This window comes from Triturus cristatus, chromosome 10 (assembly GCF_964204655.1).
Source record: "Triturus cristatus chromosome 10, aTriCri1.1, whole genome shotgun sequence".
Lineage (NCBI taxonomy): Eukaryota > Metazoa > Chordata > Amphibia > Caudata > Salamandridae > Triturus > Triturus cristatus.
Window position 1 is genome coordinate 967,751,820 of NC_140593.1, and position 24,570 is coordinate 967,776,389.

The 24,570-nt window shown below is 43.5% G+C and overlaps 1 protein-coding gene across 3 annotated transcripts in view; it reads left to right on the plus strand.

Annotated features, from left to right (window-relative positions):
• LOC146796342 (mitogen-activated protein kinase kinase kinase 3-like) overlaps window positions 1-24,570 on the plus strand; it is a 436,047-nt gene that overhangs the window by 365,823 nt on the left and 45,654 nt on the right. For all 3 annotated transcript variants that reach the window (XM_085628867.1, XM_085628866.1, XM_085628865.1), the window contains exons 11-13: window positions 16,157-16,249; window positions 18,075-18,269; window positions 19,017-19,165. In XM_085628867.1, coding sequence (XP_085484993.1) covers window positions 16,157-16,249; window positions 18,075-18,269; window positions 19,017-19,165 — 437 coding nt within the window. The remainder of the gene's footprint in view (window positions 1-16,156; window positions 16,250-18,074; window positions 18,270-19,016; window positions 19,166-24,570) is intronic.

Sequence of the window (24,570 nt, forward strand, 5' to 3'; positions counted from 1 at the left end):
GTTTTTCTCTTCAACAGGCACATGAATCCAATGGACTATCCTACCTGTATGTAAGGCTACTGAAATCATGCGACAGGGTAGCACTAAATTATTTGGCACCGTTAACTAAATAATGTGTCAAGAAAAGGTAAATTATGAGGCATGGCGCAGCACATTTTTGTACAGGATTACTTCATTAGTTTGTAATTTATACATATGGTAATACTGTCTGGGCAAACGTTTGACCTCATTAGTACCAGCTTAACAACCAAACACAAAAATAAACAATTTAAAGATGCCCAGTTAACCTTTGCAAAGGGCTTTCCACAAAGTTCTAACACATTGCCACATTTTTAGAAATGTTTGATCCATTTGAGTTATAAAGAAGATTGTTTTTGTTAAAATCTGCAGATTAATTAGCAAATGATGGATTATTTGGCAAAGGGGAGGGGATGTGGAGGGGATGTGGTCCGTCAGCTGCGCTGCCCCCTTTGGTGCAGGAAACCAGGGTTCGAGCCTCGAGGTCGCGTCCACATCCTGTGATTCTGGGCAGGCGCGCAACACCCATTGGACTCAAAGGGCCTCAGCCCCCCCCCCCTCATGTGTGGCCCGGGAGGATATGGCTTAAAAGATTCACCCTCCCCCCCCCGAAATTTTTTCTTAGCCCCCCCCCCCGAAATTTGGCTCTAGTTGCACCTCTGATTCTGGGCAAATCACTTAATCTCCCTGTGCCTGAATATGTAATGTAAATACGGTGCTCATGTACAGCGCTCCAATACCTTCGGGTCCAGTTCGCGCTATATAAAAGATGCAACAAAAAAAAATGCCGCAAATCTATAATTAGCCCAAAAAAATACAGTGACTGCAGAATCGCATGATTCCAGTGGCCCTGCCTATATGCATATTTTTATACATATACCTGTGGCACCTCTGGTATATAAATAATAACAGAACTTTCTATTGAAAGTTTAAAAGCTTTCGAAAAGCAAAATGTGTCACGTTTTAATTGAACTATAGATATCGTAGCAGTGAAATAACAGCCATACCTAATGAGGTTCACGATAGATGTTTAACTCAATATCATTGTTATAGCTTTATGCGGACTGTTAATTATTATACCAAAAACCCTTTCACTCTCATGAAGTGAATATTTCATTAATGGACCTCAAGAGTATAATGGATTATGATTTTGAAAATGTGCATTCTTCTCGCTGCGTTCAGAACGGCAGCGCTGTCTTCTAGCCTTTCTTGAGTTTTCAATAAAGTTGGTTGACAAATGGAAACGGCCTTTCCTGCAACCAACCTTTGTGACCTTTGTCCGCCTACAGGCCATTTCGGCCAATCAGCAGGAGGATTGTGTGTCCAGACCTGCAATCGGGCTACTCGACCACAGGCGGCTCGTGTGTGTTCTTTGTGCTGCTGCTCAAACAAGGGGAAATGCCGATCCTTCCGAGCTGCGCTTACCTTGCTCCAGGACAAGAAATGGCGCTTTCTTTCTCATTTCAGATGCAAACAGAGGAAGGTGCTTGGTTTGAATTCGAGTGTAGCGCTCTGGCAGGAAGGGAATGAGTGTAGTCGCAATAGCAGGGAGAAACAAAGGCAAATAAGGCACTGAATTCCCCTCCCCCCCAAGGTGAGAGATTGACCAGGGTTGCACTTTAAGTAGGGGTCGAGGACTCCTCTCTCGGTCTTGTGTTTTTTTTTTTTTTTTTTGCGTGTTTCCATTCTCTCCGATAACTAATCATTCTCTTTTCACACTCGAGACAAAAATACGCTTTTCATCTTTTTTTTCCTATGCATCTTTCTTCACCTCTCCACCCAGCAGGTTCAACACTTCCCTCTCGTCCCGGTGAAGCTTGCTTTCTTCCTCCTGAACCCTTGCTCTATTTTCCGGATAGTCGTCCTTTATATTACTACCCTTTCAAGTTTGCTCAGGGTCGGACTGGCCTGGTAGTGCCACAACGGCTGATCTGATAGGTCAGAATGTGGGGCATTATTTAGGCTGTTTGTGGACTGGTTTTGTGGTTCTGGTGGGCCACTGTTTACTGTTGCTTTCCCAGTTAGTACCACATTGCATGCAGCAAGCACAACGAATGTGGGTCCCAATACACAGTGTAAATAACCTATACAAATGGCTATACAAGGTCAAAACTGCCCTATTTATAACTGTGGGCCAATTTTTAACTAGCTGATTTACGGGGCCACTTTAATTTTACTGCCTGGGTCTATTTTCTGTTCAAGTCCGGCTCTGCGTCTGCTTTACAAACTGCACACTCCGGACACTTGGTCTCCATCCCCTGCATGCGCTCTCTACTCGCCACATAGACTGTTCATTCGCATTATGTTACCTATTCTTCAGTGGTGTTAATTGTCAACCCTCTGTTTTACCAGATGCAGGAAGTGTGGGGTTCTTTTGTTTGCAACTCGGTACAGGGAAGGTGGGCGGATCAGTGATATGGTGGAGGGGTGGATGAGTGAAGGGATGCATGGATAGATGAAATAGTGAAAGGATGGATGTTAGAATGGAGTAGTGAAAGGAAGGATGGGTGGATATGTGAAAGGATGGATGAGTAAGTGAAAGGGTGGCTAAATGAAAGAATGGATGGATGGCCAGGTTGAAAGGATGGATGGCTAGGTTGCAAGGAAGGGAGGATAGATGAAGGTAGGGTGAAAGGGTGGATGAGAGTGAAAGGATTGATGGATGAGTCAAAGCATGGATGTGTGAGTGAAAAGGTGGATGGATAGATGCATGGATGAATGAGTGAGACGAATGTAAGAATGGATGATTGAAATGCTGGATTGATGATGGGAGAAAGGCTGCATGAGTGAGTAAAAGGATGCATCGATGAGTCAAAAGATAAATGGATGGATCAGTGAGTGGATGTATGAATGGACTGAGTTAAAGGGTTAATTGGTGGATATATGGATGAGTGAAAGGGAGAATATATGGATAGCTGGATGGAAGGGTGGATGAATAGATCAATGAAAAGGGTGGATAGATGAGGTAGCAAAAGAATGGATGAGTAAAAGTGTATGGATGAGTGGAGCAATGTGTGGAAGGGTGAATGGATGAGTGAAGAGATGGGTGGCTGAATGAAAGGGTGGATTGATGGATAAGTGAAAAGGAAGATGGATGAGTTAAAAGGTAAATGGATGATGGATGGAGGGATGTGTGAGTGAAGAGGTGGATGGATAGATGCATGGATGAATGAGTGAAGGAAAAATGGATGGATGAGTAAAAGGATGGATGGATGGATAGATGAGAGGAAGGCTGGATGGATGAGGGAAATAGTAAATGGAAGGACTAAGTGGATGGATGAATGGATCGGCTAAATGAAACCGTGAATGGATGGATGTATGCATGGATACATGAAGGAAGGGTAGATGGCTGGCTGTATTAAGTGGTAGACAGATGATGAGTGAAAGGCTGAATGGATGGATGAATGAGTGAAAGGATGGGTGGATGAGTGAGTGAAAGGGTATATGAATGGATGAGAGGATAGATGGGTAAAAGGGAGGAATGATGAGTGAAAGGATGGATCTCTGAGTAAAAGGGTGGATCAGTCAATGAATGAGTGAAAGGGAGGATGGATGGAGTAAAAGGATAGATATATGAGAAAAGGGTGGATGGATGGAAGTGGGGATAGACAAGTAAAATGATGGATGACTGAGTGAAGGGATAGATATGTTTTGTGGATAGGTTTGAAGATGGATGAATAGGTTTGCATGTAGATGGGTATATGGATGGACGGAATGGTGAAGGACAGAATATTGGATGGAAGACAGAATGTAAAGGTGAAATGATGATAATCAGCAAGTGGATGGAAGAATGAATTGATGAATGGAAAGGTGCTTGGATGCAAGAGACAAGCAAGTCTTTCTGGGATGGTCCCGATGACTTGCTTCACTTGCTTGGTCTCATAAGAGTTTTGGTTCAAAGTGGGGGGGTGTTTTAATTTTCTGGCTACTCCCTTGCCCATACTCCTGTGTAATTCCACTTTCTAACCTTTTATCTTCAATCTCCACTCACCAAATCCGATCTCTACCATGCACATTGTTGTCCACATCAGGCATCTTCTCTATACTGCTCATGTGCTCTCCACCCTCTACAAGCCATTGCCACCCTATTTATCTACTCTTTACACTATAGTTTTTCTCTCAACCGTTCACTTGCTCTCTTCCCTCTGCACACAACTCAATATATCAGATTAAGGAAAGCACAAATGAAGCACATTTTTTGTAATTCTTTGAAGTATGGTGGAAACAAATATTTCAATATGATTTAGAACAATTCAGTACACTAGGAGATTACACTTCCACACATTGTTTTGTGCACTGTATACTTTAAATCAGTAAAACTGTATGCCTTAGCAAATGTAATAGTCATTTAAATTGCAAATGTGTTGACTGTACAGGCAGTGCACCATCACACCAGGCATACTCCACGCTACACCACTCTACTCTGTACAACACCATGCCCCTCCCCTCTACCACACAACCCTCTACCACACACCACTCCACTCCCTTCTACTTTACAACATGCCACTCCACTCTGACACTACACGACATACCACTCTTATACACCCCTCCACTCACGCTCCTATATTTTTTGCAACCACTCTCTACTTTGATACTCCAATCTTTGACACTTCACTATACTCTACACCACTCTACTGCACTTAACAACCCTCTCTGCCACTCCACGACACTGCCACTCTGTTAAACTCCCTCTACGCCACTTTACTCCACTCCATTCTGACTCACTTCTCTGCTCAATGACTCTCCATGCCCCTCCACTATTCAACACTCCACTCTGCAACCCTTTACTCCACTCTACACTACAACAATCTACTGCACTCTATGCAACTCTACTCTATGACCCTCTACGCCACTTCACTCTACAAAACTCTACTCCATTTTATGCCACTCCACCTCACTTTACTGCACCCTACAACACTCTGTGCCATTCCACCCTAAGACACTATCGCTCCACTCTACAACACTCTACTCCACTTTATGCCTCTCTACGCAACTCCCTCATTGTCACTCTTTCCACCATCTGAATGTGTTCTCCATCCTAAACATCCACTGTAACCCTCTCTACCCATTCTCCAAGCCTCACCTCCTCTTTCTGTCATTTGCATTGGCTCGCCATATCCATGATCTATTTCGCCCATCCTCCCTCTGAACATTAGATCTTCTCTCAGTGCACCACATGGGCTTTTAGCCCTCTACTTCCAACACCCACACTGTTTATCCTACTCCCACACAGGATCTCCACCAATGACATACATAAACTGTCTGCCATATACACTCTCTACCCAGCACATTCACTCTCTACATCAGCCCTCGTATAGTACTCTGCACATGCTCTCTCCAGCCGCCAATTGTGCTTGTCACCCTGTCATACGCTCTTTACCTTCCAAATAAGTTTCTTACCCTCGTTGGTCTCTTCCCACCCATCACTTGTTATCTTCACCATTTACTTTCTCTTGTCTGCATTCTACACCCCACATGTTCTATCCATGTTCCACTTCCACTGTTCATATCTACACATAACACCCGATTACTAAACACTGTATATCTGTCCTCCACATGAGTGCTACACTCTGTACATGCGTTCCCTACATTCACACTTTATTTGCATGTTCGCTTTCTACCATCCATAATTGTATTCTACCCAACACTTGCACTGCTTGTGTATGTACATTGTTCACCCTCTGTATCCACCATCTACATCTGTTGTTTATCTCACATATCCAATCTAAGCCTTCTGCATCCACTCTCCAAGTACTGTATCCTCTCTGAACCCTGTACATCTGTTCTCGACACTTGCTCTAGCCACTCCAAACACCACTTCTGCTCTTGGTGCACTACATCCACTCTCCACCATCTTATCTGCTAAATACAAACCTCACCAACTCCCAGCCCTTTTCATTCTCAAAGCATTATGACCGCTGCTAACACCATTTAAGTTCCCTCTGTGGGTATCTTCTAGCCATTAAATTCATCTTCTACATCCACTCTTCTTCCATGATAGGAGCTTTCCACTTCCACTAAACATTTACTGACACGCCACTTCTACTCCTCTATAGCCTCCAAATGCGTACTCTATTTTTCTCTTAGAACTGCTATCTTGCTGCTAGCCCACACTTCAGATATGCTCTTCATAGAAGCTCTCCATATCCAGTCTCAACATCCACTATGCCCTGTTATCTTTACAAGCACTCTTCAAATCATCTGTCCAAATTTACTGCACAACATATTTCACACGCCTTATCCTTACTCTTCTATCCAGTGCTGCACTGTTCTACCATTCACAAACAGTACTCAACTCTATGTATTCGGCCTTAGCATGACACGTATACACCTAAAGTCACATGCCTTTTTGTTCCACACTACATATGTTAATATCTCCTCTTTGCAGTCAGCATCTGCTATCCACATAGACTTTCCACATGAACATCCTCTCACACCATATAGCTGCAGAGTTCAATATCCATTTGCACTTAAATCCCATTCTTAAACAAAGCGTCAGAACAATAATTAAACTATTTGCCAACTGGGATTTAGAACACTTTACTGCATGGCTTACTAACTACACACATGTAACACTGTGACTATATACAGCTACACAATCCATCACCACGCTCAGTTATAGTACTAAAGACACCTAAGCAATAGCCAAGAGTGCCCATCCAGTGGATACTCTTGGATGTTACGAATTGGGATTACTTCTAAATAATTCCACTGAGTACTCTTGGTTGTTAGGCAGTGATGAGGTGATGTACCGTAGTGTTTTCCCAATACCCTTGTGTACATTAACTCCAATTTGAAGTTGTCATAAAATCATACTACAGTAATGCATAATAATTCTGAAGATATTAGCAAATCATCCAGTGGTTGTAGACAGTAACCATGAGGTTGTCCTGAAATCATCCGGTAGTATTTCAAACTCATCCTGCACTTGTCAGTTAGTATTCCTGGAGTTGTAAAGGATCATCACGCATTTTTAATTGAAGTAATCAGGACACCATCCTGGAGTAATTCACACTCATCCTGAAGTTGTCAATTAGTATTCTTGGAGGTGTAAAGGATCATCACGCATTTTTAATTGAAGTAATCAGGACACCATCCTGGAGTAGTTTTTGTGATTACAGTAAGAGTCATCTCATTTAAATATTCTGCCCTGTGGGCAGACTTCAGGATGGCTTGGGATGACTTCCCCAGATAATTACAGGAATAGCCTGGCTGAAGTCATCGGATGACGCTAGAATGAGTCCAGGATGATCTTCCTTTTTGACTTGGGATGTGTGTCACAGTCACACAAATCTGTATTTAATTTGAGGTTCACCTCACCAAGTACACTGGTAATTAAGTCAACTTCATTACAACATCCACTACAAAATAGCAATCAGCTGCAGGACTAAATCCTAATGATATGTGGATAGCAACATATTTGTACTCACCTCAGTGAGGTTGTGTAAAGCAGGAAGTGCCCTTCCTCATGTCCAATCGCCTCTGTGCCTGAGACCTTTCTCTGCCTCCCCACCACCACCTGAGCTTCTCTTTCGCGCCTTTTGATGACCTGTGCACACGAGACATTAAGGAGGAGTGCGTCGCTGCTGACGCACTTTGATGGCGATGCTATACGCTGAATGAAAGCTTCCGGTCAATGGTTTTTCTCTTGCAGCCACTTGTGGGTGATTGACAGCAGTGAAATGGCTGGCTTGTGTTACTGGTTCTTTTGCTGGCAGCAGAGAGCCATAGGAATGAATAACATGCTTAAACTGACGGAAGTTAAAGACTGGAACGTTTGATGCATTACCAAGCATAATTCTCAAGTACATGAGGTCATGGAAACTTGTACGAAACGATTGCAGTTTTGACTATTAGAACCTTCCCTGGTGGCAATGTGCCTGTATTTTGAAAACACATGTTTGGCAAAAGTAGCACAATAAAGAACCAAGCCTAAGAGCAGTGCCTGTCGGACTCGAGGTAAATACTGATTACAGAGATGAACTCAACTTCATCTTTTGTTCTGTGTATAATATAAAGCATACTGACGAGTACAATATTTCAAATAAATCAAAAAAATATATAAATTGTAGGAACAGCCTAAAGGAAATGTGTGTCATATGCTTGACAAACTGAGCAGCAGATTCGTGGAAGTCATAAACACGTCTCCATGCACCCTGCCTCCAGGCCTCTTTCTGTGAAACTGTTTTTTTCCCTTCTACGTCCTCAATGCCATTAATGCAGAAATGAATAAGGCATGAATTCTAAAATCACAATAGTTTGTACAGGTTTGAGGCAGAAATGTGGCGGCCATTTTGGTTGAGGACTCTGGTTTATATGTGATGAAAAATGCAGGGGCCTCTAAAAGGGGGGCGGGGTGACCTGAGGAGGTATAAATGAAACCTCCACAAGAGGTTTGTCATATGTGACGTTTGGCCTTATGTAGGTGAATTACATTTACCACTTCATAAATACCGAATGTTACTGATTCGGTATTTATGAATCGGTAAATGTAATGTAGGAAAAAAAATACCGAATCGGTAGGTGTCGGTATTTTAGAGTCGGTATTTACCGATTCGGTAATGGCAACCTGTATCTCATTGATTCCTATGGGCCAGGAGGCCCATAGGAATCAATGGGAAGCCAGTTACCATTACCGAATCGGTAAATACCGAATCGGTAATGGGGGGAGTTTAAGCAAGGGTGGCAGGGTGTCACATTGACACCCTGTTGTACCCCTGATTTCTGCATGTGTGCACATCTGGCACACATACATGCCCTGAGGGCATGTGTGTCTGCCACATTGCACACATCTAAGGGCTAAAAAATGCATTTACTGAGTCATTTGTCATTTACCACCAACTTACAGTTGGTGGTAAATAACGACTCCCCACACCCACCACACACTCCCCCTACATCTCATTTCTGTATTCGGTATTTACCGAATCGGTAAAATTACCGATTCGGTAATTTTACCGATTCGGTAAATTACCGAATACAGAAATGAGCCCCCTATATGTCAAAAGCCTAAATACCGGTCGGTAACGGTATAATTACCGAAAATCGGCCGTTACCGACCGGTATTCGGCTACGTACATATGGCCCCAAGTGCGGATTCGAATACATCTTAGGTAGAATCATGTGCTTCGCAAATTGATAAATAGTGTCTTACTGGACAGAGAATAATCAAAATCAGCAGGCAACAAGATATTTATTTGTCAGTTTTAAAGCATCAGTATCCTGGGTGATAAGCAATAAAACACCTGACAAAGTAAATTAAAAAGTAAACAGCTCCTTCACTGCTTTCTGTCACTACCCTTGGAGTGTCAAATGTACAAAGATGATAAATTGGTTATTCGGCTGAAATTAAATAATGTCTGGAGCTCTGTGATCTCTGTTGCCAACGACAGTATCCACTGTGACACATGGGCCTTCATACCTGGCTACTCACACGGTGCCTTCGCGTGACACCCAGTGTCCGCTCCCATCTCAAGGTATCCCAGTGCGGAGCCGATATTAAACAGTGGCAGGGAAAACGAGCTGAAAACCACTGTAAATAGTAATTTTCCAGCTCATTTTCCGAGGCTTTGAATTGCTGACGTCCAATAAGGGGTGTGAAAACACCGCAGGGCATCGGCACCAGCCTCAGCAAGCTTTTTTTTTTTTTTTTTTTACTTTTTGAGAGGTGGGGACTTGGGGGCGGGGCAGGGTTCCAAAGTGCCTCTGTAGGTACTTCTCGGCACGAGACCCCACCCCCTTCAAGGCCCCACCGCCTCATCACACGGTGAGATTGTTCTTCAAGTTGGCAGGTATGGGCCTTGGATGTTGCATAGCAGTGTGATTGATTGGCAGGTACCGTTTTTATGCTCTGGCTTGGCAGTGTGGCTGTTGTCAGATAATTATATGACCATCAATGGACAATACTTTGGCTCCGTCCACATTTTGGGAGCCAGGATTGCGTGTTTTGATTGAGCAGAAATTGTGTGCTTCCACAGAAAATAGTGCTTGCTTTCCACACAGCTGTTATCATAATGGTTATTTATCCAGCTGCTGTTGCTGAAACTTTCAGGGGCAAACACATGACACTGCAGTGCTACTAAAGTGGCTTATGGTGTTTTTCCTGGCAGCAGCACAGATGGAAGGAGAGCAGTCTTTACCCTACGTGGATGTTTATCTGCGACTAGACAGTACAGCTGTCGCTAGACCCCTTTACTCTGCACTATATTATTCTACAGACCGTTGCTTCCTCACAAATACATATGGACCCCACAGGGAGGGCTCTGGAGCAGTGCCTGTCCCACATATAGACAAAGCTCTTTATGCCGCATAGAACTGCAACCTATTTTGTCTCAGATTAAAATCTACATTACACTTGTACAGGATGCAGCTACAAGTTTGGTAAATGAGTTGGATATTCATAAGGCTGAGGTCGTTCTTACTAGAAAGCCTGCAAAACTGAGTATTATACTGTGGGTAGGTAGTCGCACTTGCAGACCTAACTCATGAATAATTATGAGGAGTTCGGATTACAACCCAATGCAATTCGGAATTTTACAAACTGACCAATCTGCACGGTCCGTAAAATTATTTTCTGGTCGCAAAAATGCTAGTTTCAAATCGCGACCAGTTTTTGTACGTCTGACCTCTAGTTCTACATGGAGGTGGAAGGCGACGCGTTACTACTTTGCAGCACCTGAAATGCACCCCCATTTGTCACCAAAATCAATTTTTAATGAAATACGGGGGTCCTAGTCATATGAACACTTAGCCACTGTTTCTGCTGTAGTCAGATGATTGAAACTGCTGCACCCAGAAACAAGCTCCCAGTAAAGGAGGTGATCTCGGCTACTTTGAGAGAGCAGTGGCCCCCAGCATAGTTTCCTGACTAACTTAATACCATGCTATTGGCCAGCCATTCAGAATAAACATGGGCCATCCGCGCTTGACCAGACCGTTTTCAGTCTGGGTAACTGAGGGCAGCCAATGTTCAGGCTTGAAATCTAGTCTGTTTTTAAGTCCAGCACAAGCGGATTTTGTGTTCATCTTTTTAACTCTCAGCTCTGTAGTGACAAAAAATGGATTCCGCCTGGTTCGCATTTCCATAAAAATGCATGTCCAGCAATAAAGGGATCTCCAGACTTTACTGTACTGGAGAAACCTACCACTTGGAGCCTTCCTTCTGTTTATTCTGAGGACAGTGTTGGAATAATACACCAACACCACAATTGCTTTTTCAGATTAACAGTTAGTGGACAATGCTGTGCTCCCATACTCTTTCTACTCAGCAGAACCCAGTTGGCTATTGATAATTGTGTTAAGAGTTTGTACGTTTTTTGTCTTTTTTCTTTACAACGTGAAGCCAAGAACAGGAGTTAAATGTAGTGGTACTATTTTCATAAACGTATTAGACCTAAAAAATATTGTTAGGTAATCAATATTATCTAAACCGATAGTGCCTCGTTTATCAACCTCAGAAGGATGAAAGGTTGAGTTCACAGTACTGGGACTATTTAAAAACAACCCTTAATCAGACCACATGGTAGACATAGTGCTCCTCGTTGTTGCTTTCCCAGCTTGAAAGTTCTTCTTACCAGAGTTGGAAACCCCATTGGAACGCATTCATGCTGTTGTGAAGGGCAATCCATGTAATTAATATATGATATCCCGACTCTAAAGAAGACAACTTTTCAGTAAACATTCTGGGTGAGTCAGTCTGCCCCTGTACCTCTTCTATAATATTTTCATTTATTCGTATTTCTATTTTTTGAGGGCACATCTATCCTTTAGGAATGGGTTCGGAAACCATCATACTTTGTGCGCTAGTTTTGCAGGCTAGCCAGGGGTATGGTAGCTTTGACTATGGATAGTACAGTACAATAGTCTAGTGGGTCTTCCTGCAGTATTGAACTTAAAGTAGGCCCATTTTATACTGATTACGACTTTGGCGGTGTGGGAGCGGGCCGCGGCTCTGCTCTAGCACCGGCAAAGCTCACTGCCGGCCATCTGCCAGATTACAAGTATTTTTGTAGTCTGGAAGGCGTTCCTTTGGTGTTCCCGCCGCGGTGCCTTCCAAAAAGGCACTGCAACGGGAATGTCAAAGGCCGTTCCTGCACGACATGGACTGTTAGGGAGTGCATGCACACAGCAGGGCACATCATGTGCCCCCCTGCATGCATCCCCAGGCCCAAAGGCACAGGGACCCCTTTGTTTCCTTCCCGCCTCACTTTTCATGTTAGGCTCACCACTGTGATAAGTGAGGCGGGAGGAAACTTGTAAAATGCTTGGCAGTGCTGCAGCGGCACTGTCAAGCATATTGCAGTCTTAGGACCGCTGTGCCACCACCGGGTATCGTGGATCCCCCGTGGTTGCGGCGGTCCCATCATGGTCCTACCGCTGCACTTGTAATGCAGCAGTCGAACCACTGGTGCGGCAGTCCATGACCACCACCGGACTTCCACCACGGGTTCGGAAGTCCCATGGGCCGCTGAACTAGCATTCCGGCCCTTAGTTCTAATGCCATGTTTTTGTGTAAAGAGTGGGTCTGGATAAATGTCTGGTATAACTCTCTCTCCTTCTCCTTTGTTCCTTCACCTTCTTCCTGCCGGCACTCTTTCCCTTAATTTGTGAACTGTGGGTAAAGTGCAAATTAAAAAAAAAGTTGAGTTTTAAAGTATGATTTTGAGGTTGGCACACAGGGTACTCCATCGCAAACACGACGGAGTGCTCTGTCTGCCAAACTGACAGTCCACTCGCCTCATTTAGTGTTGGACAGACCCTCAGCTTTCCGTTGGGTCTGTCGACAGAACGCTTCCTACAATGACCTGACAGAGTAAGGGCGGTCAGAGGAAGGGCATTAGACTGTTCACCCTATTTAAGGTGAATGGTATCATGTCCTTTTTACTGACCATCACCACCAGGGAGGGCCAGAAACAAACGAATATTGTCCCTCCACACCTAGGGAAGAAACTCTTTTGGTGTCAGAGTCATTAGTTATTTGTTTTTCAGTAACAAACCCCCCATTTGTGAGATTCTTTTTTAAAAACAAAAACTTTTGTAAAGTTTGGTGAAGGGCCATTAAACCGACAACAGCGATTCACCAAAAATGTTGTACCTTGATAGGACACGCCATGACAGCATCTCCTGACAAGGTATAGCGATCTCGGCGATGGCCGGTGGTGATCTCTATATCTGGAAGGCGGTAGTCTGGCAGGGTGGCAGGCGTAATATCCTCTGCCACCCTGATGGACTGTACTCCGCCTGCAAAACTTTAACTGAATCTTTCAGTGTATCTTTGGGATACTGTGTAGACCAAGCTCCTACCGTCCCCTTTTAAAGTTCTTTTCTCTCAAGTGTGGGAAGTTTGATATCCAAGTCGTACTGCCAATAATGTTTTCACTCCCTTGTAGAATTAAAACAAGAAACCCATAAAACAAGCGGAATCAATTCGTAATTAGGTGTACAGCGAGCCCCTGTAACATTGTTATCTTTTAATCACTAGAGAACTATAACTAAGAAATTAGAAAAGGAAGGAACAAGTCTGTCGTCGGTTGTGAAAAGTGCTCGGTGCTCAAACGTGATACATGCAGTGAGGAAACCTACATAAAGTGTATACAAAGAACTTGTAGGTTGGGCACGAACTTCAGCTTCTAAAGAAAATCCGTGTCTGCCTCTGTACACATAATTCTGATTCAACAGAGAGGCGGCTTATGGGGCATATGTCTGAGAGTAGCTTTTTATTTAAACCCTTTATATATATATTTACTCACTGCGTCTTCCACGTTTGAGCACCGAGCACTTTTCACAACCAACATACTCCAAAGTTCTCTATTGAGTAGACTGTCACAATATTGCCACGGCTTGTGATATGTCTGCTTACTGCTTGATTCCCCTTCCTACTCTTATTTTAACTCTACCTAGATTGCAAAAACCTTTCAAAAATGAATTTTCCTGATAATTTAATGCAGGAACCATTGTTGTTTTCAGATATGTTGCCAGACCACTTTGCTTTGGGGGAAGAGCATATCCTTCTCTGAGAGACCTGCTCCTGGTGCTGTGCTGTGGCTCAGTGGGCTTGGGTGAGAGGACTTTCCCACCTTAGCAGTTTCATGGGCACATAAAGTGACCTATTAGTGCTGGTCATTTGATACTGTATGCAGTGTCTCACAGGAAACTTTTGTGTTGACCATTTCCCCTTTAGAAGTACATTTAGCTGCCAGAAACAAATGCTTGACATGCATGAGACAGGCAAACACTACCTCTCAAACTGTGCTGGTGGCTGGCCTGGCCAGGTAGGAAATCAACCTGGTCGCTGTGCTGCTGCAGTTTTGAAAGACTGGCTGAGTCTAAGTGCAAATGAGAATTGCAGTAAATAATATTTAAACCCATGCCTTGCACAGAGGCAGGAGGATATACAACCTACATGAATTGTCAGCACATTCTCTTAGATCACGCAGACTGTGGTTTCCGCTTCAATTCCTGGAAAGAGGAACCCTTAGAGGGCATCTCCTCTGCTATTTATAGGTGACCTATAGTGTATGTTAGGCCTTGATGAGAAACAGCATTTACAACACGGTCATTCCCTCACATTACACCACACAAACACAACGTTATATATAAAACCTATAGAAGGGATCAGGGTAAGGGTACCCTGACCCCCCTGGGCCATGTGAGGGGTCCCGGAGTAAACCCCACCTTTGGTCAAAATAAAAAATACAAATAAAATAATAATATATATATATATTTGGTTGCAGCAGTTCCTGCGAGACTAGGAGAGATTGAACATAAATAATTTAAAGCACAGCCTTCGGACTGTGCATAGCTCTTTATAGAGACCAGGGGCTTAACACAAGCCCCCGCAGCCCCCGCAGTGCGGGGGGGCCCCAAGCTCCAGGGGGCCCCCTTGACACTGCACTCTGGCCAGAGAGCTCCTGATAGAGCCTGGAGGGGGCCCCTCTTTGTACCGTGCAGGGAGGCCCCCTCAATTTTCGTTACGACAGTGATAGAGACTGTACTCCCAGTACACTATGAAGCCCTGTTCTGTGCGCAAGCCCCTATTACGAACAGTCTGCACAGACTGTGTGTAAAGCCCACTATCTCCAGAGATCTAAGCCCCATTAAGTGAGCAAGTCCTTACTACGCACAGACTGTGCGTAGAGCCCACTCCCTCCAGACATGCAAGAGCTATGAGGTGGGCAAGCCCTGACTATGCACAGTCACCATAGAGAGTGCAGACTATGCGTAGAGCCCACTCCCTCCAGAGAACTAAGACCCATTAGGTGGGGCAAGCCCCTACTATGCACAGTCATCACTCAATGCGTAGAGCCCACTCCCTCCACACACACAAGCGCTACGTGGTGGGCAAGCCCCTACTATGAACAGTCTGCGATCAGCATGCAGACTGTGTGCCAGAGACCAAAGCCCCATTTGGTGGGCAAGCCCTACTGCGCATGGTTAGCAGTCAGTGTCCTGTTATTTCCATTTTGCCATCCCACCCACCACCCTACCTGGGTTCTTCTTCTTGGAGCTTGTGAAATTTCTAGAGGAAAAGTAAAGAGTCTGTGGTAAATCCACATGCGTTATAATTTGGATGAGGCCAGTAATAGGAGTTGCTATCCACATCTAAATTAAGGGTAAACACCCGTGAGAGTCTAGGAGGAGTGTTAGTTACGTACTGTTTTTGACCTCAGAAGAAAATATTGAACAATAGCGTTTCAGTTCATTATTTTTTTATTCATTATTCTTGTATTCCAAATACTGCTAGACTTAGCTCATGACTTTATTCCATTTCTTTCGTTGTCCCACCTTTTTGGAAGCACTTGTCTTACAATTGGTGTATTTTGTGTGTTACAATCTTTATATATTTTCTGTTCATAAACTATATAAAAATCGTGCATGAATGACACACAACAAATGAACTAAAGTGTATAACACAGTAGGCTGCATTCTAGCGGTAATGTTAAGGAGGTAGTATATCAATAAATATATTTACTTGCAGGGGGATGAACATCAATGTACATTATTTTATGCTTCAGAAATGTATTTGTCACTACTGTATAGCGTACTTGTGTATGTCCATCAGATTTGAAGCAGAGAGATGCTTTTTTTCCTAATTTTTAAGGATGTGTAATTTGTCTAACTTGTTCATTTTCTCCCTAATCAGATTATGAAATTCCACTTTATGAAAAGTATGGAAAAGGAGGGACCTTTCCTCGCCAGTACCACCTTTCCCAGAGTCGTAAGGATTATAGCGACGGTAAGAGTACCATAAAGGATTGTAAGATCAGTTCAGCATTTTGCATAATTTCTCCTCTGCTAAAATGAGCAACATTTTCAGCCATGCCTCCTGCACACGCCTTGTTGCTGACTTGGCTAGTTTCCACCATATGCTGTGGGATTGCCCTTCTTTGGCCAGATACTGGTTCCAGGTATTGGGACGACTGACAAATGCCATTGAGCCAATCATCTTGAATTCTTGGGAGTTCTGAGCTTTACGATTATACAAGCAGAATATATTCTGTTGTTTGTGTTTATTTCACAATGCTGTGTTTTGTTTGGCATGGGAAATTGCTTACCAGTGTTTGTACTTGCTTACCAGTGTGCAAACGTGCTTACCAGTGTGAGAACGTGCTTACTAGTGTGCAAACTTGCTTACCAGTGTGCAAACTTGCTTATCAGTGTACCTACTTACTTACCAGCGTGAGAACTTACTTACCAGTGTGCAAACTTGCTTACCTGCGTTCAAACCTGCTTACCAGTGTGCGAACTTGCTTACCAGTGTGCGAACTTGCTTACCAGTGTGCACACTTGCTTACCAGTGTGCGAACTTGCTTACCAGTGTACAAACTTGCTTACCAGTTTGTGAACTTACTTGCCAGTATGCGAGCTTGTTACCAGTGTGAAAACTTGCTAACCAGTGTTTGAAAACTTGCTTACCAGTGTGAGAAATTGCTTACCAGTTTGTGAACTTGCTTACCAGTGTGGGAACTTGCTTACCCGTGTGAGAACGTGCTTACCACTATGCCAACTTGCTTACCAGTGTAAGAACTTGCTTACCAGTTTGTGAACTTGCTTACCAGTTTGTGAACTTGCTTACCAGTGTGTGCACTTGCTTGCCAGTGTGAGAACTTGCTTACCAGTGTGCAAACTTGCTAACCAGTGTGCGAACTTGATTACCAGTGTGCAAACTTGCTTACCAGTGTCAGACTTTCTTACCAGTGTGTGAACGAGCTTACCAGTTTGTGAACTTGCTTACCGGTGTGCGAACTGGCTTACCATTGTGAGAATGTGCTTTCCAGTGTGCAGACTTGCCCACCAATGTGCGAACTTGCTTACCAGTGTGTGGACTTGCTTTGCTGTGTGCGAACTTGCTTACCAGTGCTTATCAACTTCTCTCACCAGTTGTGATGAAGTGTTTTCTGTTTGTACTGTTACCAGGGGTATAACGCAGGCCCCTGCAGGTCCTGCAGTGCAGGGGCAACCATTTAAGGGCCCCCATGCCTTTAGGGATTTCACATTCAGTGCAAGGCCATTGAATAACCGTAATATATGTGAGACACAGGGGCCCCCCATCATTTTCTGCAGGGGGTGCCCATCATTTTCTGTTACGCTACTCACTGTTACACAGGACAGAAACAGTATGGTGGAGACTGTCCTGCTTGCTTAGTTCCCAATGTTTCTCGACACACACCCTCCCCTCTGAGACATGTTTTTTTAAGCCACTTGGCATTTTTTATACCTATTAGCATGACAACCTCTGAAAATAATGTGATCTCCCTTGTGAGGATCACCCTGATGAGAGACTGGACTTCCCCTCTGGTGTGGCAAAGTCACTGTTTGCAAAATACTCATCCACCTCTGCTCATACTTAAAACCATGTCAGGAAGAGGCTGATGCTCTTAGGTATTCTGCTGTGTCACGTGAAAAGTCAAACATTATAAACAATACAGCACCAAAAAGCAAATTCAAGTGAATGTTGTTCTCCTCTCAATTGAGCTGCGCTTGAGCGTAGGGGTGTAGAGTAGAGGGCCAATCTCTGTACAGTTTGACTGATTGTTCGCCTTGTGCCTTTCACCCCATAGGCCGCAGAACCTTTCCAAGGAGTTACGTACCACCGGATAATCTTTTCCAGATTGTTTCTTCGAGCAGGACGAGGAGCTTTAATGAGGACAACATGCTCGCCACCGCCCAGTATGACGAGCCCAGGAAGAAGCGGTGGCACAGCTGCGAGCAGACTGCCCCCTTCTTCAAATCCCTGTCCCCTCTTCCAAGTAAATGTAAGCCAAAAGAAGTCATACAGGCCTGATCTGTAGTGTTCATCTGATGTGCTCTTTCTTGAGTTTAAATACTGAAAATGTGGATTTAAGGTACATAACAGAGCCCATTGTCATTTGCACACTCAATGGTGGCAAAATATTTTTCCTCCACGACTTCAAAATATTGCGCCATTTTGTGGGCAAAGATATTCTGAACATGATTTGTGATTTGGAATTAATTACTTTTGTCAGTATGTAATCAGTAACGAGAAAAACAAACATTTTCTTACTAATGTAATATTTAACTATTCAAAATGATGGAGTGAAAAGCCTTAGACATGTACTTGGGTGTGGGATGAAATCCTTTGATAAAGCCTTGCAGCGGGAGGTGACGGTGTGGGTAATCATGAGGACTTTGCATTTTAGCTCGCTTCACATTGATTTTTCATTTCCCCTTCATTTCTTGACCATAAAATTCATTTGGTTAGTAAAAAGTGACTACTTTAAGAAAAAAATGCTATCACTTTCATGCGCACTGATCTTCTCCCAGTACATTGCTAACCAGGATGTGGGTAGTGCTAGAGAAACATGGAGGGTTGCACCATTTATTGTATATTGATATATATACCAGTGTCTTTATATCACCACAAAACACAGGCAGATTGTTAGTATTTGCGGGGTACGCTCAAGGCCTGTTTTGCAGTTAGAATGATGTTGTGATCTAAATCACATGTATTTTTCTAAAAAATTGCACTGGTTTTACTGCAGCACCCCAGACTCCTGTGAACTGGAGATTGGGCAAACTACTTGGCAGAGGGGCGTTTGGAGAAGTTTATCTGTGTTACGATGCAGACACTGGCAGAGAACTGGCGGTCAAACAGGTACCCTTCGACCCCGAAAGTCACGAAACAAGCAAGGTGAGTGGTAGTCAATCTTATTTAAAATGCAATGATTACACTTTTGGCACTGTGAACCTAACTAAAGTCCCCAACATAAAGTTCTCCATGCTCAATCAACCTGTGAGTCCATGAAGGTAAAAGCTTTCTTATTTCAAGTTCAAACACAAGACAATTTTATTTTATTTTTATTTATTTACTTAAAATCAATTTACAGTGTGGTTAAAGTGCAATGCATAGCTTGCTTCTAGGCCATGTATTATAGGAAGCTCTTCTAGGAGAGACTGGTAAAGTGATGTGTGCATCAAGTCCTAATAACCAATGACACCCCGTTTCCGCAGCGTAATAGGGGCATGTATAATGTAGCCATATTATCTATCATCTGGCGGTTGCTTTAGAACACGGGCACTCTCAAATATTTTCCCAGGGTCCACAAAGTATGGTCTGTGGTGTGACCGTGGGTCGCACTGATGCCAGCAGGGTGGCAGTCGGGTGATATGGGGTTTGTAAGGTGGATGTAGGGGAAGCGAAGCATGTACATATAGTGGCTGAATTGCACAATGCAAAACCAGAAAATATGTGATCACTCTCAGCTTCCCTACTTGACCAAACTGTGCGACCTTAGACAATTCTATTTTTTAGTTTGCCTCCTTTTCCTTCTCTTGTGTTTAATTTAATAAACAATGATGTCCTTACATAATCACTAACCAGGCTACTCACAGGGTGCGCATTACAACTGACTTGCCTCTTAGTTCACTATTGGCATTGTTGTCAGGGTCGGTGGAAGTACGAAGGTTTCTAAATCCATGTTTGGAAACTATCATGTAAAACAAAAAATACCTCTCAATGCAGTGATATCATTGGATATACTAAGGTGAAAAGGTTCTACATGTTAAAGAAAAACAAGTTTTTGAATATTGAAGAGACTTTATCATATTTTTACACATTTGTTGTAAGATGTCCTTAAAAAATTGAGTTGTTTCTAAAGTTAAGTGGTGCAGGATGTCTTAGTTACATCCATTCGGATGTTAGAGCTGAGTCAAGTAAACAGCCGACTGGTGCTGCTATTCATCAAGGGGTCATATGGAAAGGTCAGGAGGGCCGCAATCGCCCCCCGGGCCGTACTTTGAGTATCACTGCTTTTGAGGGATCTTTAGAATTTTCCTCACCCTGGGTATGTTGTTGAGGGAGTGCATAGTAAACGTTTTTGGTTGTCGTGTTCTTTTACAGAGACAGGAATATATGGACCCTGATATTTAAATTTGCTATCTCTTTGCTATATTCTTCCATGCAAGTTTCTTGAAACATCTTCAGTTTTTCTTCTCCATAACTTACGTAGTGGTGAAATATCAGATTCCGATCATTTGAAAGATGTGCTTCCACTGACCATTCCCGTCAGCAACATCTCTCACCAATGCCCTGATAATGAGTACATTTGATTACGTTAGTAGCCTTTGACTGTGCGTAATAATTTACGCATTCTGTCCCCATGCACAAGGTAATCAACTTTGCCACACAGGTTGTTTAATCTTCCCATACCCAGTTCCATCTCATCCTGTCAACACCATTCCTCATGGCTGTGTGCAGAAAAGAGGCCAACTGCATATTCCCTACCTTATCTTTACATCCAACCATGGCTCACCAAGGCCCAATATCTCTCAAACTCTCTTTCGCGAGACCTCCTTCGAGCAGCTGTACTCCTCCAACCATTATATCTGTAATTCTGAGATTGCACCCCACTTTGGAGCGCTTCCTCATTTCATACAGACAATTGGCGAATTTTGGCACCACCTTGGACATCAGTTTTTATAGCAATTCTTTGTTTAACTAATACAATGTCTTGTGCTAGCAGCTTATGTTTTTGGACATGAGGTCCAGTAACCACTGTTATTTAAGATGGTGTCCCAGCTACAAATCTTACTGAAGAAAGACATTACTTAGCTCAAACACTCCTCGCAATGTATGAATAAATTTCGCTAGAGCCCTCCCAGGTATTGGTAAGTATCATCATAATCAACATTTGTCGTATGCGTTCTACGCACGCGCCTGAACTGCATCCAGGAAGCTGTATAGATCAAGCAGCCCTCAGTGAGTGGGAGGAAAACAGTTTTCATCAATCAGGGATTTACTCCTGAGGTGCCGAAGACCAATAATACCTGCATACCTGATACCCGGGACAGGGACATTCACCGAGCAAGTTAAAATTATTTCTGTAATAGTATTGACACTTTCTCTACCATTTCTGTTTTGCAAAGGCCATCAGCAGGGCATTCCTCTTGCAAGTTTCTGGTGATGAAATCCCAGGAAATAATTATTTCCTATTGTCCAACAGAGCAAAATGAGCACAGCTACCCCACATGAAGGACATTTGCCCCTCGTGAAACGCAGGATGGCCTGCCAGACATGCCTCCAACCCCAACTCTCAGGGCCTCGTTACAAGGTCACCTGGAATTACATGGGGGCAAGAAACACTACTTACTGGTCTCACCGTAATTACAAGATTGGTGGTCACCATCCAGACCTTGTGTTTTTCCCCTGGAGACTCCACCTGTCACAGGGAGGCCCCAGGCGGAATGACCAGGAGAATGGGGAACAGAAATGGTGATTACTCAGTAGTTGCTCATTCCTCAGGGGATCCTCAGTAAATCCATGACCCTGGAGTTGCAGATGTCTGGTATCAGTGGTGGGGAGGGATTCGAGGGGTGGAGTTATGGGCACACGATGAGGTCCTCGGTGGGCGCCTTCCAGCCAGGGAACAATACAACCTCCCTGCCTATGAACTTGATGAACGCTGCGGCGACTGAAAGTTCAGAGGTAGGAGTAGGGTTTCCGCTGCGTCTGTGGCGTCATTATCCAACCACAGAGGAACTGAAAGCAGAACCCAAGGAATGTGTCTGACCATATGGATCTTTTTTGGAATGTTACCAATAGCGGTTTCCATTCCGCGGATTGTTTTCAATGTCTGAAACAGAGCACATATACCCTGTGGCCTAGTGATAGATAAAACAGAGCAACCAAATGTAAAAACACAAATGAAACGAATAACTTGAAACTTTCTTGTTTTGTACAAAGGCTTTTATTAGGGGAAATCGCCTTTAAAAAGTACTAGGATTTGAAGGAAACAGAAATTTGCGACCTAAAATTCGAATTTGAAAGGTTTTCTGGCATAGTTGCGATCGTTAATTACCTAAAAAAAATCGGTCCATATCTTGCATTCGAAGAACTGCAGTGTGACTGACACATAATACAGATTTGGGAATGAATGCCCCCATTGCATAGAATCAACGTATGACAAGTAGCCCTGGCTCAGCCTTTTATCATATTGAGGTTAATAAGATGAGTTCCATAGATTTGGGACATAATAACACCTATCGTCAGCACCCAAACTCAGTTCATAAGTGGTGCTACATAAAGAATCACTGGTCTTTGTTAGTACTGGACCAGTTATGAGTCTAGGCGGTCGATAGGACACTTGCATTATCTTTTTGTTGACATTCTAGAGCTAGAGAAGGAGGATTTGTTCTAAATTATCCTCACATCTTTAGGTAAAACGACAACTGCTAGTACAATAATTACAACAAAAGCTACTACTAAACAACTACTGCATCCATCACTGCAGCAATCATAATTATAATAATCCTAAATGTAATTATTTTTCTCTTCGCCATGCACATGCTACAAACTGCTCTGCCTCTGCAGTGGGTATAATTGTGACTATTACCCAACTCAGCGGTACTCACCTTATTGCGGGATGATTGGCTCAGATCACTGAGGTGGCGGCTGGCATCTACCGGCAAGGGCGATCGATGGGTGCGCGCAACGAAGCGCACATAAAAAATAAATAATACAAAACTCACCTGAGACGCACTGGACCTCTTTCTTCCTATTCTTTCGTTCTCAGTAGCCACCAGGAAACTCCCTTGACCAATGTTGGCGCTGCTCTCATCCCATGAGAGAGGCACCCTGATTGGAGGGAGCGGCCTCACTCGGCGTTCCACAGCGCTCTGGAGGCTTGCACTTAATCTCAATTCAGCTGCTTTCAGACAGCTGAGTTGAGAGGTGTAAAGTGCTCATGTGTGGCTCGCTGTCACAAGACGACTGGCCAAAAAGACATGCGCACTTTGAACAGTGCATTTAACAGCTCACCCACCTCCCTGCTGCTGTTACTCAGCAGCAGCCCCGCCCCGGTCCTGACTCTTTGTTCGGGGCAGGGAATGAAAAATAAAATGGTAATGAATTACCGTTTTAATTTTCATCTCTGTGGCTTTCGGAGTGATGTAAGTGGGGCGACGCTCCTCCGCTCCAATGGAAGAGCCTATGAGATCTGGTCTATCACTCAAGCCTTAGCAGCCATCACCCACATGTATTTATTTTTTATTTTTTTTATTTGGACTATTCGACACCAGTGGACATGGCCTCAAGATGCAGCAGACCATGCTACGTAGCATAGGGGAGGAGAAGTCTCATAGAATGAAGATAGTCTGAAAGGACCAATGGTAGGGTTTCATCGTGTAGATGGGCAGCGTGGACTGGTGTTATCATGAGTGAATAACTCTGTCTGAGTTGTTTACAGTTTCTTGTGATGTACACATTATGTAATGATGGCAAGATCAGGTTGTGCTTAAATTGGAACAGGGGGACCCACTGAGGAGTGATTCCAGTTCTCTCATGATTCGAAGTCTGAGATGGGCCGCTTGATAAGGCCTGTTGGTATATATTTTCCATTTTGCTGCAAGTGGATGGGTGAGAAAGTCAGACACTTTTTTTCAGACTTGGAGGGGGTGAGCAGTTCCATGTGGATTGCACTACTGAATATCGACCCCCAGAATATCGCGGTACAAGAAAATAGAGGACAAAACACAGAGGGGCAAAAAATCGCAAAGTAATTGCATATAGTAAAGTATATGTTCACTATTCCTAACTCCACATTTATGTACCTTGAAGGTACATAATTATATATGTATATATATAGTAGGTCCTTAATGTGTAGTTAGGTGTAGAAAATCTAGACTTACTTATCAATATATATATTTTTACAATAGTTTATCCTCCATATTGCGCTTATCAATATTCTTGGGTTGATATTCAGGGTGCACACCTTCCATTTGGGAAATTAATATGATGCAATGGTCAATGAATGGGCGAGGGTGAAAGCCAGGCAAATGCTGCCTGCTTTGTTGATGATAGTCATTTTTGATATGGAGTGATAGATTGAGTTTTTGGAAAATTATTGTTACCAAAGGACTACTCGGTATAGGGCCATGCTTTGGTTTGCAGGTTTGGATAATGTGATTGCCCTCCGGTGTAAAACCTCTATCAGTCGGATGAGGTCAGCCCGGATCGAGGTACGTACCGAGCTTTCTCTTGACCCCAGATCTCACTTTTACTAGTTTCTTCCTTCTAGGATTAGCAGAGGATGGAGGGAT